The 12,438-nt window shown below is 37.5% G+C and overlaps 1 protein-coding gene across 4 annotated transcripts in view; it reads left to right on the top strand.

Annotated features, from left to right (window-relative positions):
* Positions 1 to 3,479: 3,479 nt before the first annotated feature.
* Enpp3 (ectonucleotide pyrophosphatase/phosphodiesterase 3) overlaps positions 3,480 to 12,438 on the top strand; it is a 122,370-nt gene continuing 113,411 nt past the window's right edge. For all 4 annotated transcript variants that reach the window (XM_074074522.1, XM_074074511.1, XM_074074517.1 and 1 more), the window contains exons 1-3: positions 3,480 to 3,637; positions 6,672 to 6,747; positions 11,636 to 11,758. In XM_074074522.1, the coding sequence (XP_073930623.1) occupies positions 3,560 to 3,637; positions 6,672 to 6,747; positions 11,636 to 11,758 (277 nt within the window). In that variant the 5' untranslated portion in view covers positions 3,480 to 3,559. The remainder of the gene's footprint in view (positions 3,638 to 6,671; positions 6,748 to 11,635; positions 11,759 to 12,438) is intronic.

Here is a 12,438-nt window from a genome sequence, read left to right as displayed (position 1 = left end):
ATTCCAGCTGTAGTTCTGGGGTCTAGTAAATATGTGATATTGGGTAAGTAAGTCTCATAATTTAAACAATCAACCTCAATTTACTTACTTAAGAGATGGGAGCCAGGTACTGGTGGCCCATGCCTGTAATACTAGCTACTTGGGAGGCTGAGGTCAGGAGGATCTCATTCTAGACCAACCTAGGCAAAAAGTTAGGAAGACCTCATCTCAACCAATAGCTGGGCAAGGTGGTGTAAGCCTGTCATGCCAGCTACTTGGGAGTCTGAGATTGGGAGCTGCCTTTCCAGGCCAGCTCAGGTGATAAAAATCTGTGAGACCCTATCTCAATAGAAAAAAGCTGGATATGGTGGCACGTATCTGTCATTTCAGGTACTGTACGGAAGACTAAAATAGGAAGGGCGTGATCCAGAATAGTCTGGGCAAAAAGTGAGACACTCTCTCCAAAATAAACAGAGCAAAAAGGACAGGAGGCATGATTCATGTAATAGAATACCTGCCTAGCAAGAGCAAAGCCCTGAGTTCAAACCTCACTACAACCGAGAGAGAAAGAGAGAGAGAGACAGAGAAATAGGGATATAGCTCAGTGATGGAGTACTTGTCTAACATGTACTAAACCTTAGGTTAGATCTCTAATAAGAGACAGGAGAGAGAGAGAGAGAGAGAGAGAGAGAGAGAGAGAGAGAGAGAGAGACAGAGAGAGAGAAGGTTATAACGGATTTTTTTTTTTTGAGGTAGTCGGGATTGAACCCAGGGTCTCATGTATATACTCTACCACTGAGCAGACACCCCCAGGGATATGCTAAGTTTGATATGAAATAATGTATATGAAAAGTTTCTTAAATTGTGAACACTGTAAGTGCAAGATAGAATTAAACACTGTATGCTGGTTCAGTGCACTTTCAGAATTCCTATTATAGTCAAATCACTTTTTTTAAATGGGTTTGTTTGCAACTGTGACATAAAGTCTATATAAATGTAGAAACTCCCTGTGATAAAACTTTTTGTCTTGTATAATTTATAAAGAAAAATCTACTGTGAAATTTATATGGAAACACAAGAGGCCACAAATAGCCAAGGCAATACTCAGTCAAAAGAACAATGCAGGAGGTATCACAATACCTGACTTCAAACTATATTACAAAGCAATAACAATAAAAACAGCATGGTACTGGCACAAAAACAGACATGAAGACCAGTGGAACAGAATAGAGGATCCAGATATGAAGCCACACAACTATAAGCAACTTATCTTTGACAAAGGAGCTAAAAATATACGATGGAAAAATAGCAGCCTCTTCAACAAAAACTGCTGGGAAAACTGGTTAGCAGTCTGCAAAAAACTGAAACTAGATCCATGTATATCACCCTATACCAATATTAACTCAAAATGGATCAAGGACCTTAATATCAGACCACAAACTCTAAAGTTGATACAGGAAACAGTAGGAAATACTCTGGAATTAGTAGGTATAGGTAAGAACTTTCTCAACAAAACCCCAGCAGCACAGCAACTAAGAGATAGCATAGATAAATGGGACCTCATAAAACTAAAAAGCTTCTGTTCAACTAAAGAAATGGTCTCTAAACTGAAGAGGACACCCACAGAGTGGGAGAAAATATTTGCCAACTATACATCAGACAAAGGACTGATAACCAGAATATATAGGGAACTTAAAAAACTAAATTCTCCCAAAACTAATGAACCAATAAAGAAATGGGTAAGTGAAGTAAACAGAACTTTCTCAAAAGAAGAAATTCAAATGGTCAAAAAACACATGAAAAAATGCTCACCATCTCTAGCAATAAAGGAAATGCAAATTAAAACCACACTAAGATTCCACCTCACCCCTGTTAGAATAGCCATCATCAGCAACACCACCACCAACAGGTGTTGGCGAGGATGAGGGGAAAAAGGAACCCTCTTACACTGTTGGTGGGAATGTAAACTAGTACAACCACTCTGGAAAAAAATTTGGAGGCTACTTAAAAAGCTAGACATCAATCTACCATTTGATCCAGCAATACCACTCTTGGGGATATACCCAAAAGACTGTGACACAGGTTACTCCAGAGGCACCTGCACACCCATGTTGATTGCGGCACTATTCACAATAGCCAAGTTATGGAAGCAGCCAAGATGCCCCACCACTGATGAATGGATTAAGAAAATGTGGTATCTATACACAATGGAATTTTATGCAGCCATGAAGAAGAACGAAATGTTATCATTCGCTGGTAAATGGATGGAATTGAAGAACATCATTCTGAGTGAGGTTAGCCTGGCCCAAAAGACCAAAAATCATATGTTCTCCCTCATATGTAGACATTAGATCAAGGGCAAACACAACAAGGGGATTGGACTTTGAGCACATGATAAAAGCGAGAGCACACAAGGGAGGGGTGAGGATAGGTAAGACACCTAAAAAACTAGCTCACATTTGTTGCCCTTAACGCAGAGAAACTAAAGCAGATACCTTAAAAGCAACTGAGGCCAATAGGAAAAGGGGACCAGGAACTAGAGAAAAGGTTAGATCAAAAAGAATTAACCTAGAAGGTAACACACACTCACAGGAAATCAATGTGAGTCAATGCCCTGTATAGCTATCCTTATCTCAACCAGAAAAACCCCTTGTTCCTTCCTATTATTGCTTATACTCTCTCTACAACAAAATTAGAGATAAGGGCAAAATAGTTTCTGCTGGGTATTGAGGGGGGGGAGCGGGAGGGGGTGGAGTGGGTGGTAAGGGAGGGGGTGGGGGCAGGGGGGAGAAATGAACCAAGCCTTGTATGCACATATGAATAATAAAAGAAAAATGAAAAAAAAAAAAAAAAAAAGCAACTGAGGCCAATAGGAAAAGGGGACCAGGAACTAGAGAAAAGGTTAGATCAAAAAGAATTAACCTAGAAGGTAACACACACGCATAGGAAATCAATGTGAGTCAATGCCCTGTATAGCTATCCTTATCTCAACCAGCAAAAACCCTTGTACCTTCCTATTATTGTTTATACTCTCTCTACAACAAAATTAGAAATAAGGGCAAAATAGTTTCTGCTGGGTATTGAGGGGGTTGGGGGGAGAGGGAGGAGGTGGAGTGGGTGGTAAGGGAGGGGGTGGGGGCAGGGGGGAGAAATGACCCAAGCCGTGTATGCACATATGAATAATAAAATTAAAAAAAAATAAAAATAAAAAAAATCACACTTGTTGCACCGAAAAAAAAAATCAGCTCAAATTGCAATATCACCAAAAAAGATAATGATCAGGTAATAAAAATTGATTATTGTATTACTCTCTCTTTATCATATATATCTTTATTAGTGTTGACCATAAATTATAAGGAGAAAAATAACAGCTGGCTATAATATCCTTGAAATGGACTTTAATCTTTTGGCCTTACCGTTACTGCCTGAATTTTCTTCTCTCTGGATTGCCCAATCACCACAGAGCTTTTTGCAAGCCTTTAAAAGTTAGGCACAGCTGTGTAACTCAGGACAGTTTCCGGACTAGAGGAAAGAAGAAGCCTGACTTCTGGCCAAACAGGTTTATGCAGCTACTGGAACAATGGATTCTATGCTAACTTTAGCAACAGAGGAACCTGTTAAGAAGGACACTCTCAAGAAATATAAAATAATTTGTATCGTAAGTACACTTCCTTTTTTTTTGGACAAGTTCTCACCATGTAGTAAGTACAGCTCTTAATTTTAGTCCTCCTAGCTTTGTGACAAATGTTAAAAGTAAGTGATTCTTCACTTACATTTATTTGTTGTAAATTTTAAGTAATTGCATCCAGTTTACCCCTTATGACAACTCTAATGCAAGTTGACATCTTTAATCAGATTCTGCAAGTAAGATATTTGAATAACAGGAGGTTAGTATTTGACTAAAAGACTGGAATCCATGACAGAACACATCCAACAATGATTTTTTTCTGTATGACTATAATTAGCTCCTAAATCACATTTTTATTTCATGAATGTTTTAAGACTGAAGAGTAGCAATTATAATATTTGTATCATATTTTTGTGGAATTATTGTGTTTATCCTATTTTACTGTTATTCTAGAAATAGTCTCATTTTGTATTTTTTGTGTGATCAGATTTCCCTTATCAAAAAAAATGACATAAAAAGCTTTCCTTCACTTTATTACTCTCTCTTTTCCCTTCATCATCAAACTTGTGGGAAAAGGGGGCTCCACTCACTGTTTCAGTTTCTCACCACCCAGTAATCCCCTGAGCTCTGGCTTTGCTTTTCCTCTCTGAAGTCCCCCCTCAACAATTGAGCTTTCTTCTCCTTCCTCCCTGTGTGTCCATAAAAACAATGCATGGCTTTTGTTGAACAGTTTTGACATTGAAATTCTCACATTTATGACTTTTCTCCTTTTCTGCATTTTTGGCTGGTTTATCTTTCCTCTCATTGCATGTTACTCATAAACATTTCCCAAATCTCTAACTAATGATCTTTTCTTTAGGGACTCTTGTATCTTCTTGTAGTTTTGAGTCGTACCACCAAGACTTCTGGGTAGGTTACTTTCTGATTTTTTACTGGGTGCCCATCCCTCAATTTCAAATGCCTCCTCCCTGGCTCCTCACCCAGCACCTCAAGCCAAAACCAATTGCTTTATTTTTCACATGTCTTGCTGCAGCTTTCTTCTGAATTCTCTGGTTGACAGACTGTTACCACCCACTTCTCTCTCTCCAGCATTGTTACCAAGAATAAGCATTGAGCCCAGTGACTGTACCAAAGTAAACCCTCAGTACTGAATATTCTACGTATCCTTTATCATATAGGAATTTTAGTGTTCTTTATCCTATCTGGTTGATTTACTCTATTTTATGAATTTGAGAAATTACAAAATCCCTTAGGAGCAATTCTTGTGCAGCATTTATTTTTCTTTGAGTTTTTCTAGTGGCTTTTTAGTATGTTTAGTGAAACTTGGTATTTTAAAAATCATAATTTTGAAAGTACCCAAATGTTTCCACATTTTGACAGAAGTTTCATTTTAAAAATTTAAAGTTTTTTTCCCCTGTGTTCTTAGCACTATTTATTCCATCAAGCTGACGTCAAATGTTGGGCTCTTAGTGATTTTTGGAGTCTAGAATCTCCCTACTTTGCGCTCACCATAGTTCACCCCAATATCAAGAAGCTTTCTGAGAATTACATGCTTAAATTAAACAATCATAAGAGATTACAGATGAACATTTTACTTTCAAGGAACTTATAGAAAGAATAATATATATTTAGAACAAGCCATTAATATTTAGAACAAATACAAAATCATGAAGAAATGCAAAATTTAACATTACAAAGTCTTAAAGCATCCTAAGGACAGCTAGATATTGAGTTTGAGCAAGTTTGAATGGAGAAAGTACTAAAGATTAGATGCAACCCTAAATAAACTGATTTTTAAATCTGCGATGCATGAGGCTTGCCATAAGGAGTTTCCGAGGTTGGCTTTGTTGCTTTGGAATAATCCTACAATGGGTCACATGAGACTTCTGAGTGCTATGACAAGGGGCCAACTGTTAATTGTGTTATTTAGTAACCACTTATAGTTACTTCCTTTTCCCATCCTCCCATTGAATTAATACATATTAAAAGGTCACTGACCTTTGGGTTCAAGTATGATAATTATTTTCACAGTATTTTAATGTGTTTTCCCAATCACTGCATTCACATCTATGGTAAAAGTTAAATGTATTAATTTTCCAAATGAAAGCAAACTTCTCAAAACCAATAGTTCATGTAGATTTTTTAATTAAGCAATTTTGATGTGTTTTTTTCTTCTGTAAAGTTGTTTGTGCTTTAACCTATTTTCAAGGTTACTGTAAGACACTTTTCCTAAGCAATTTGATTATGAATCTGTTATCATTCTTTATGGCAATGTACAAAATTCCAGACCCATTAGCCAGCATACTTACCACCAAGGGAGAATTACTTTTAGTTTTATTATAGTTTAATCTAATCTTAGTTCCCTAAAAGGCATTGTCAGCAGTAGTGATCAGGAGTGGCACAATCATTGGTCATAAAGCTTTCAAATTATCCCAAATCATTTGCATGAACGAAGATCAAATCAGATCACTTGCTCTATCACTCGAACATTCATTATATGTTTACTTACACAAGCTAGATAGTCTCACTGTCCTCTGATGGACAGAGTTGGAAACAAAACAATTCTGCTCACTAGGAAGGAGTTAGTTAAAGATTTCACAGCTGTGCTGAATGCCAGAATGCCTTTATATAAATGATCTCCAAAGAAGGGCCTAGTTGAAAAAAGAAAAATCGGAAAAGGCAAATTCCTACTCTCACTTAAATTGGGGTCAGTCTCATTGTATTTTAATTATGAAAATATTTGATTTTTTTTTTTTAGTGGTACTGGGGTTTGAACTCAGGACTTCACATTTGCTAAGCAGGTGCTCTGACGCTTGAGTCATGCCTCCAGCCAAAAGTACTTGAATTTTATGAACTATAATAAATGGTATTTTAAAATACTTCTAAATTTTTCTTATTATCAGGGGCATTAAATATATCAACATGCTTTTATCATTGTTAGATCTGGTCTCCTGCTTAACTAGCATACTGTGGGTACTTAATATTTACATAAGAAAGGGTATTTATTTGTAATTTTGTATATATATGTATGCATTTTTTTTTAATTTTCTTTTTTTTGAAATAGGTTCTTCTTGCTTTGTTGGTGATAGTGTCACTTGGATTAGGCCTGGGGCTGGGACTCAGGAAACCAGAAGAGCAAGGTATACCCCTCAGCCTTTTTTAAAAAACATACTTTTATGTCTTCCTTTTCTTGGCCTTAGTCCATGACAACTTGTCTTTGCCCCAGGTCTCTTCCCTCCTCCATACTACATTTTCCTTCTAGGCTTCTCTCCCTCCCCACACCCCACTTATCAGGAGCTTGTGTCTATGGTTAGTGTTAGCCACTGAGTGTCATTTCTGGACTTTACACTTTCACCCTTGTACAAACCTCCCTGCTTCTTTAAGCTTCATATCATTCCAGTACAGAGAACTTTGGTGACAGATTACAGACTTTCTGTCCCAGCTCCTACTGTCATGATAAATATCTGATGACAAAGTACCCAGGCACTTGACCTTGAAGTTTTTGTTGCTTCACTCCCAAGACCTCCTTCTAACTCCTCTGTATCTTGATACCATCATAGCATCATTCTGTCTTTGAAATCTCACTATTTCTTGGCTAGGCAATACCACATTCTTAAAAAGTAGTACACAATAAAAGTGTCAATTTTTTTTCTCATAGGAAGCAAGAAAAATAGGAAATAGATGCCCCCAAGTGTAAAAGCACCTCACATACTTTTTTTCATATCCTATTAGTATGAATAGTAAAACTACACCATTTATAAATGTAAAAAGTGTCTTCCATAATTTTTTAGATTGTTTGAAGTAGGAGACCTGTTGTTGGATCATTTGTTACCTTTTTCAATTTGACTGATAACTTCTAGCTTGACTACTGAGCAGGTTGCAGAAGTCTTATTACTTCTCTATTATGGAGACTCTTGGGGAAGTTAATCGACAATTTTCCAGTCATACTTTCTCTGAAGGATTAACATTCAGTTCCCCTCTACAACATGGGAACACAGTAGACCTGAAAAGGTAAATAGCAGCTGGAAATTACTGTCTTCTCTTGGTCACTTGGCTGTTGTTTCTGAGTGGTGATGCCAGTCCTATTTGAATGTTGGCAGGCCATTTAAATGGAATTATTCTGATGTTAGTGCACACCAAAGGGCACCATTTTTTACTATTTTATCCTCCATATTGCAAAAATTGATCTCAAAAGGCATATATTAATCTCTGGCCAAAATATCCTATTGTTCTAGTTCTTTACTCCCTTCCTCACTCAGAACATCTACAGAAAACAGATTATAAAAATATAAATAAGCAATATATACATATATATGTATATGTAGATAGATATGATAAAGAAAGTGTTAAGTTATAAGTAAAACCAAAAAGGAGAACATGAAATATTGAGTTATGGTAGTGTGTGTGTGTGTGTGTGTGTGTGTGTGTGTGTGTGTATGAGAGAGAGAGATAAAGGCTGGTAGAAGTGAAGGAGCAACAGAGCAAATTCCTTCAGAAAGAACATTCTAGGTAAGAAGGAAGACCAAATGCAAAGGCCCAATGTCAAAGCTTGACGGGCATGTTTTATTAAAAGAATAACAAGGAGGCCATGAGTTAGGATTAAGAGGACCAAGGACCAGAAGGAGGTAACCATACAATGAGATCAGTCAGAAAAAGAGAAGCCAAATTACACATGGGTCCATATGTCAAGGCATGGCTTTGAACTTTCATTCTGAGAGCAATGGAAAATGATTGAGGATTTGAGCAGAGGAATGAAATGCTCTGGTTTGGTTTTCTACAGAAGCACTAGGGCAGAGTAAGAGTAGAGGTAGAAAGATCAATTACGGGATTATTGCAATAATCTGGATAACCGTATGTCTTGAAACAGGACAGTGGCATTATGGCTGGTAAGAAGTATTTGGATTCTGGATATATTTTGATGTGGCAGATTTATTTTATTGACAGATTGGGTATGGAGTGAGAAAAAGGAGTCAAGAGTAAAATCAAGGTTTTGGTTCTGAGCATGTGAAAATATGAAGCTTCCATAATTGAGACAGGAAAGATTGTAGAAAGAGCTGGTTTGCAGAGAAAAACCAGGAGTTCAGTTTTGGACATGTTAAAATGTAACATCTGCTAGATGTCCAAGTGGAGAAGTCAAGGTAGTTATATAGGAGGCTGACTTTCGGGGACAGTCTTACCTGGGCATTCATTGTGGTAGTTATCAGCATCACATGTGGGATTTAAAGCCACACTTGAAAAACTGAGGAAGGTACTGGGGGAAACACAGAAGAGGACGAAGGAGTGGCCAGGAAAGTGAGAGAAAAGCCAGATAATTGTGTCCTGGAAACCAAATGCAGAGGTTTCACAGGAGAAAGTGAATGTAACAATGCAAAGGCCATTATGTAAGTGGATTGTCACATCTTGATCAATTTTTCTTACTTTTTTTATTGAGCAGTTTTTCAGATCCATCTAAACTGCTGTGTATGGATTCATTCTTTTGCTTCTTATATGTGGCACTCATTGTCATGTATCCAAAGTGCCATTTGACCATATACCCTCTGCCAGTGCTGAAGGCCCAGGTTGATATTAGTTCCCTGTCAACACATAAATCCTGAAGTTTCCTTTATGGACTTGTGTGAGATTTGCTTTTCTGTATGCCCAGGTGTGGAATTCCTGGATCTTAGGGTTTACAACTTCTGATTTGGATAAGTAGTTCCAGATAGCTTTCTATCAGGGTGGCTCCACAGCCTGTCTTCACCACACATTCCTATCAACTCTTGGAATTATCTAGTTCTCTAGTTGTTGACAATGTAAAGATGGGGATAGGATGATACCTTTTAAAATTTTTTGTTTCATTCTCCTGCTTCTCCAATTTATGCTTTTTTTTTCTATTGGTTTGGTGTTGTGGTTGGTAGTTCCATTAGCTTTGCTGTTTTGCTGGGGTTTTTTCTTCCTGTTTTACTTCCTCATTTTGCTAAAGAACATTCTTGATAGCTTCTTAAGATAGGCTGAATGGAAAATAAAATGAGAGGTCCTGCCTATCTAAAGATAGACGTCTTCCTAATCTAACACATGGTAGTTTGACTACACACTGAACTCAAAGATGGAAATAATTTCTACCTAGATATCTGAAGACATTACTTTCCTATTTTCTCATGCCCCGTATTGCTTTTGAGAAGTTTGATAACTTTCTGATTTGTGATCACTTGTAGATTGCTCATGATCTCTCTCTGGGATCTTTTTTTTTTTCAGTATTGGTACTTGAACTCAGGACCTTGTGTTTGTTAGGCAGATACTCTACTACTTGAGCCACTCTGCCAGACCCTTGTCCTGGTATCTTTTAAGATGCCCGTAACCCTGTTGATCTCTTAGTGGAAGCTTTGCCCTGGGAACCTTGCTGGGCAATACTGTTGTAATTCTTAGTTCTGAGAAATTTTATAAGATTTTAACTAGCATCATCTCCATTCTTTTGTTTTCAATTCTTGGTATTACCTCTTTGTTTTTTGTTCTCTTTATTTAAATTTATTTTTGACTAATACATAAAAACATAAATTTGTATATATTTATGGTGTTGGCGTGTGATATTTTATACAGGCATACATTGGCTATTGTTTAAATCAGGGTAAACATATCTATCTTCTCATTTATCATTCCTTTAAAGTGAAAGTATTCAATACTCTTTGTTCTAGTTTTTGATATATGTAAACCTTATCAGTATGCAATAGCATAGAATTTGTTTGCACCCAATTGTAGCTTTTTTTTCTGTAATTGTAAGTTATTACCTACTGATCAACCTTCCCCCATTTCTCTCTGCCCTCTACTATCTCCAGCCTCTGGTAACCACCATCCTACTCTCAACTTCTATGAGATCACTACTAATTAGCAGCCTTAATTACATCTGCAAAGACTATTGTTATGTAAGTCAACAAACTTATGGTCTAACAGATTAGGGATAATTCTCCAGGGGATAATTCTGCCTACCACACTGTTCTACTAAGTTTTCATCCCTCCTCTCATATGTTTTTCTAATGCTATTTCTTTCCTTATTATAGCATTCTTTCATATTTGTGTATTAACTTTTTGTCGTTGTTGTTGATGAGAGGAGGTCTCCCTGTGTTGCCCAGGTGGGCCTCCAACTTGTAGATCCTTCCACCTGACTCTGCCAAGTATATGGTATTACAGATGTGAGCCCAGATTCTTTCTTTCCATATGTTAATCTCTTCTGTGTTTTGAGGGTCTTAATATTAGTTGTGTGTGAATGAGTGAGTGTGCATGTGTGTGTGTGTGTTAACTCTTTGACTCCATGCATTGTTTCCCCTTCAACCAAGTTTTTCTTTCTCTTTTTCCTTCCTTCTTTGTTTTAGCCTTTTTCTTTCGTGTTGTATGCTGTCCTGCTATCCTCGAACAGCTGGTGACCATGTGTTATTTTTCAGAGTAAGGCTTGTTTCTTTCTGCATCATAGCCATCTTCATCTGTGTTATATCTGTGGGCTGGTGGAGTGGCTCAAGTATTATGAGTGCCTGCCTAATGAGCAAGAGGCCCTGAGTTCAAACCCCAGTGCTGCAAAAAAAAAAAAAAAAAAACCCCACACTAACTTCTATGTTGTGTCTGTGGTGAAAGCTACTGTTCCTATACTTCTCCAGATTGTGATTCCTGGAGTCTGGAGTGGGAGGGAAGGAGGAAAGTCATTTTTCAACATCAAGATTTTCAACCCATTCCTCTATATTAGCCTTGTTCCTATCCCCACTACTCTTATCTAATGGTGCTTGACGTCTCCAACCCAGGTGTCTCCATTTCTAGGTACCAGGGAAAAGTCACTTGATTTTTGCTCTGCAGGGACTCCTTCCTTTCAGGCACCCTGTGTGATTCTTTGTGCTCTGTGTCTCATTATTTAATCCCTTACTCTGCAAAACATACTAAACCAAAAAAAAAAATCATTAATTTGGCTTACCTGGTCAGGGCTAAATACTTCTGTGTACTTCCACCACCTAGGTATGAGATACCCGATAATTTCTAAATGCTAGCAACCTTATGTCCTTTACTTTATAGGCAGCTGCAGGAAAAAATGCTTTGATTCATCATATAGAGGCCTGGAGGGCTGCCGGTGTGATGCAGAATGTAAAGACCGAGATGACTGCTGCTGGGATTTTGAAGATACTTGTGTGGAATCAAGTATGAATTACGAGACTACTTTTGCTAGTGTGTTAATTGTGTTGCCATTGCTGGATTATCCAAGTGTTAACTACTACCTTGTGTATTAGTTTCCCAGGGCTGCCATAACAAAGTACCACAAACCAGATAGCTTAAAAAACAAGAAACTGTTCCCACCCAGTTCTGGAAGCTAGAAGTCCAAGATCTAGGTGTTGGCAGAGTTGGGTCCTTCTGAAGGCTGTGAGGGAGAGTGTGTTCTATGCCTTTCTCGTAGTTTCTCGAGGGTCGTTGGCAATCTTTGGCATTCTTTAGCTGATAGTACTACAATGCCACACGCTGTCTTCACCTTCTCATAATTTCTGTCTCTTCACAGCGGGTCTCTGTCCAATTTCCCTCACTTTATAAGAAACCTGTCATAGGATTAGGGCCTGGACTAACAATTCAATTATACTTGATATCTGCAATTTGGATATATTTGGTCCAATCTGTAATTTGACACATTTCCAAATAAGATTACATTAATAGATTTGGACTTCAGCATCTTTTAGAGGAACAGTTCAACACATAACACTTTTCATAGGTGTTTCTACACAAGGTCTTTTATTATCATTTACCCCTTTACAGTGTAAACACAAGAGTCCATGCTTCATTACTTTGAGTTGAGGAATAACTATCTACAGAAAATGAAATGTTGTATAGTT

Source organism: Castor canadensis, chromosome 1 (genome assembly GCF_047511655.1).
Source record: "Castor canadensis chromosome 1, mCasCan1.hap1v2, whole genome shotgun sequence".
Lineage (NCBI taxonomy): Eukaryota > Metazoa > Chordata > Mammalia > Rodentia > Castoridae > Castor > Castor canadensis.
This window is presented reverse-complemented; position numbering and strand designations above follow the sequence as displayed.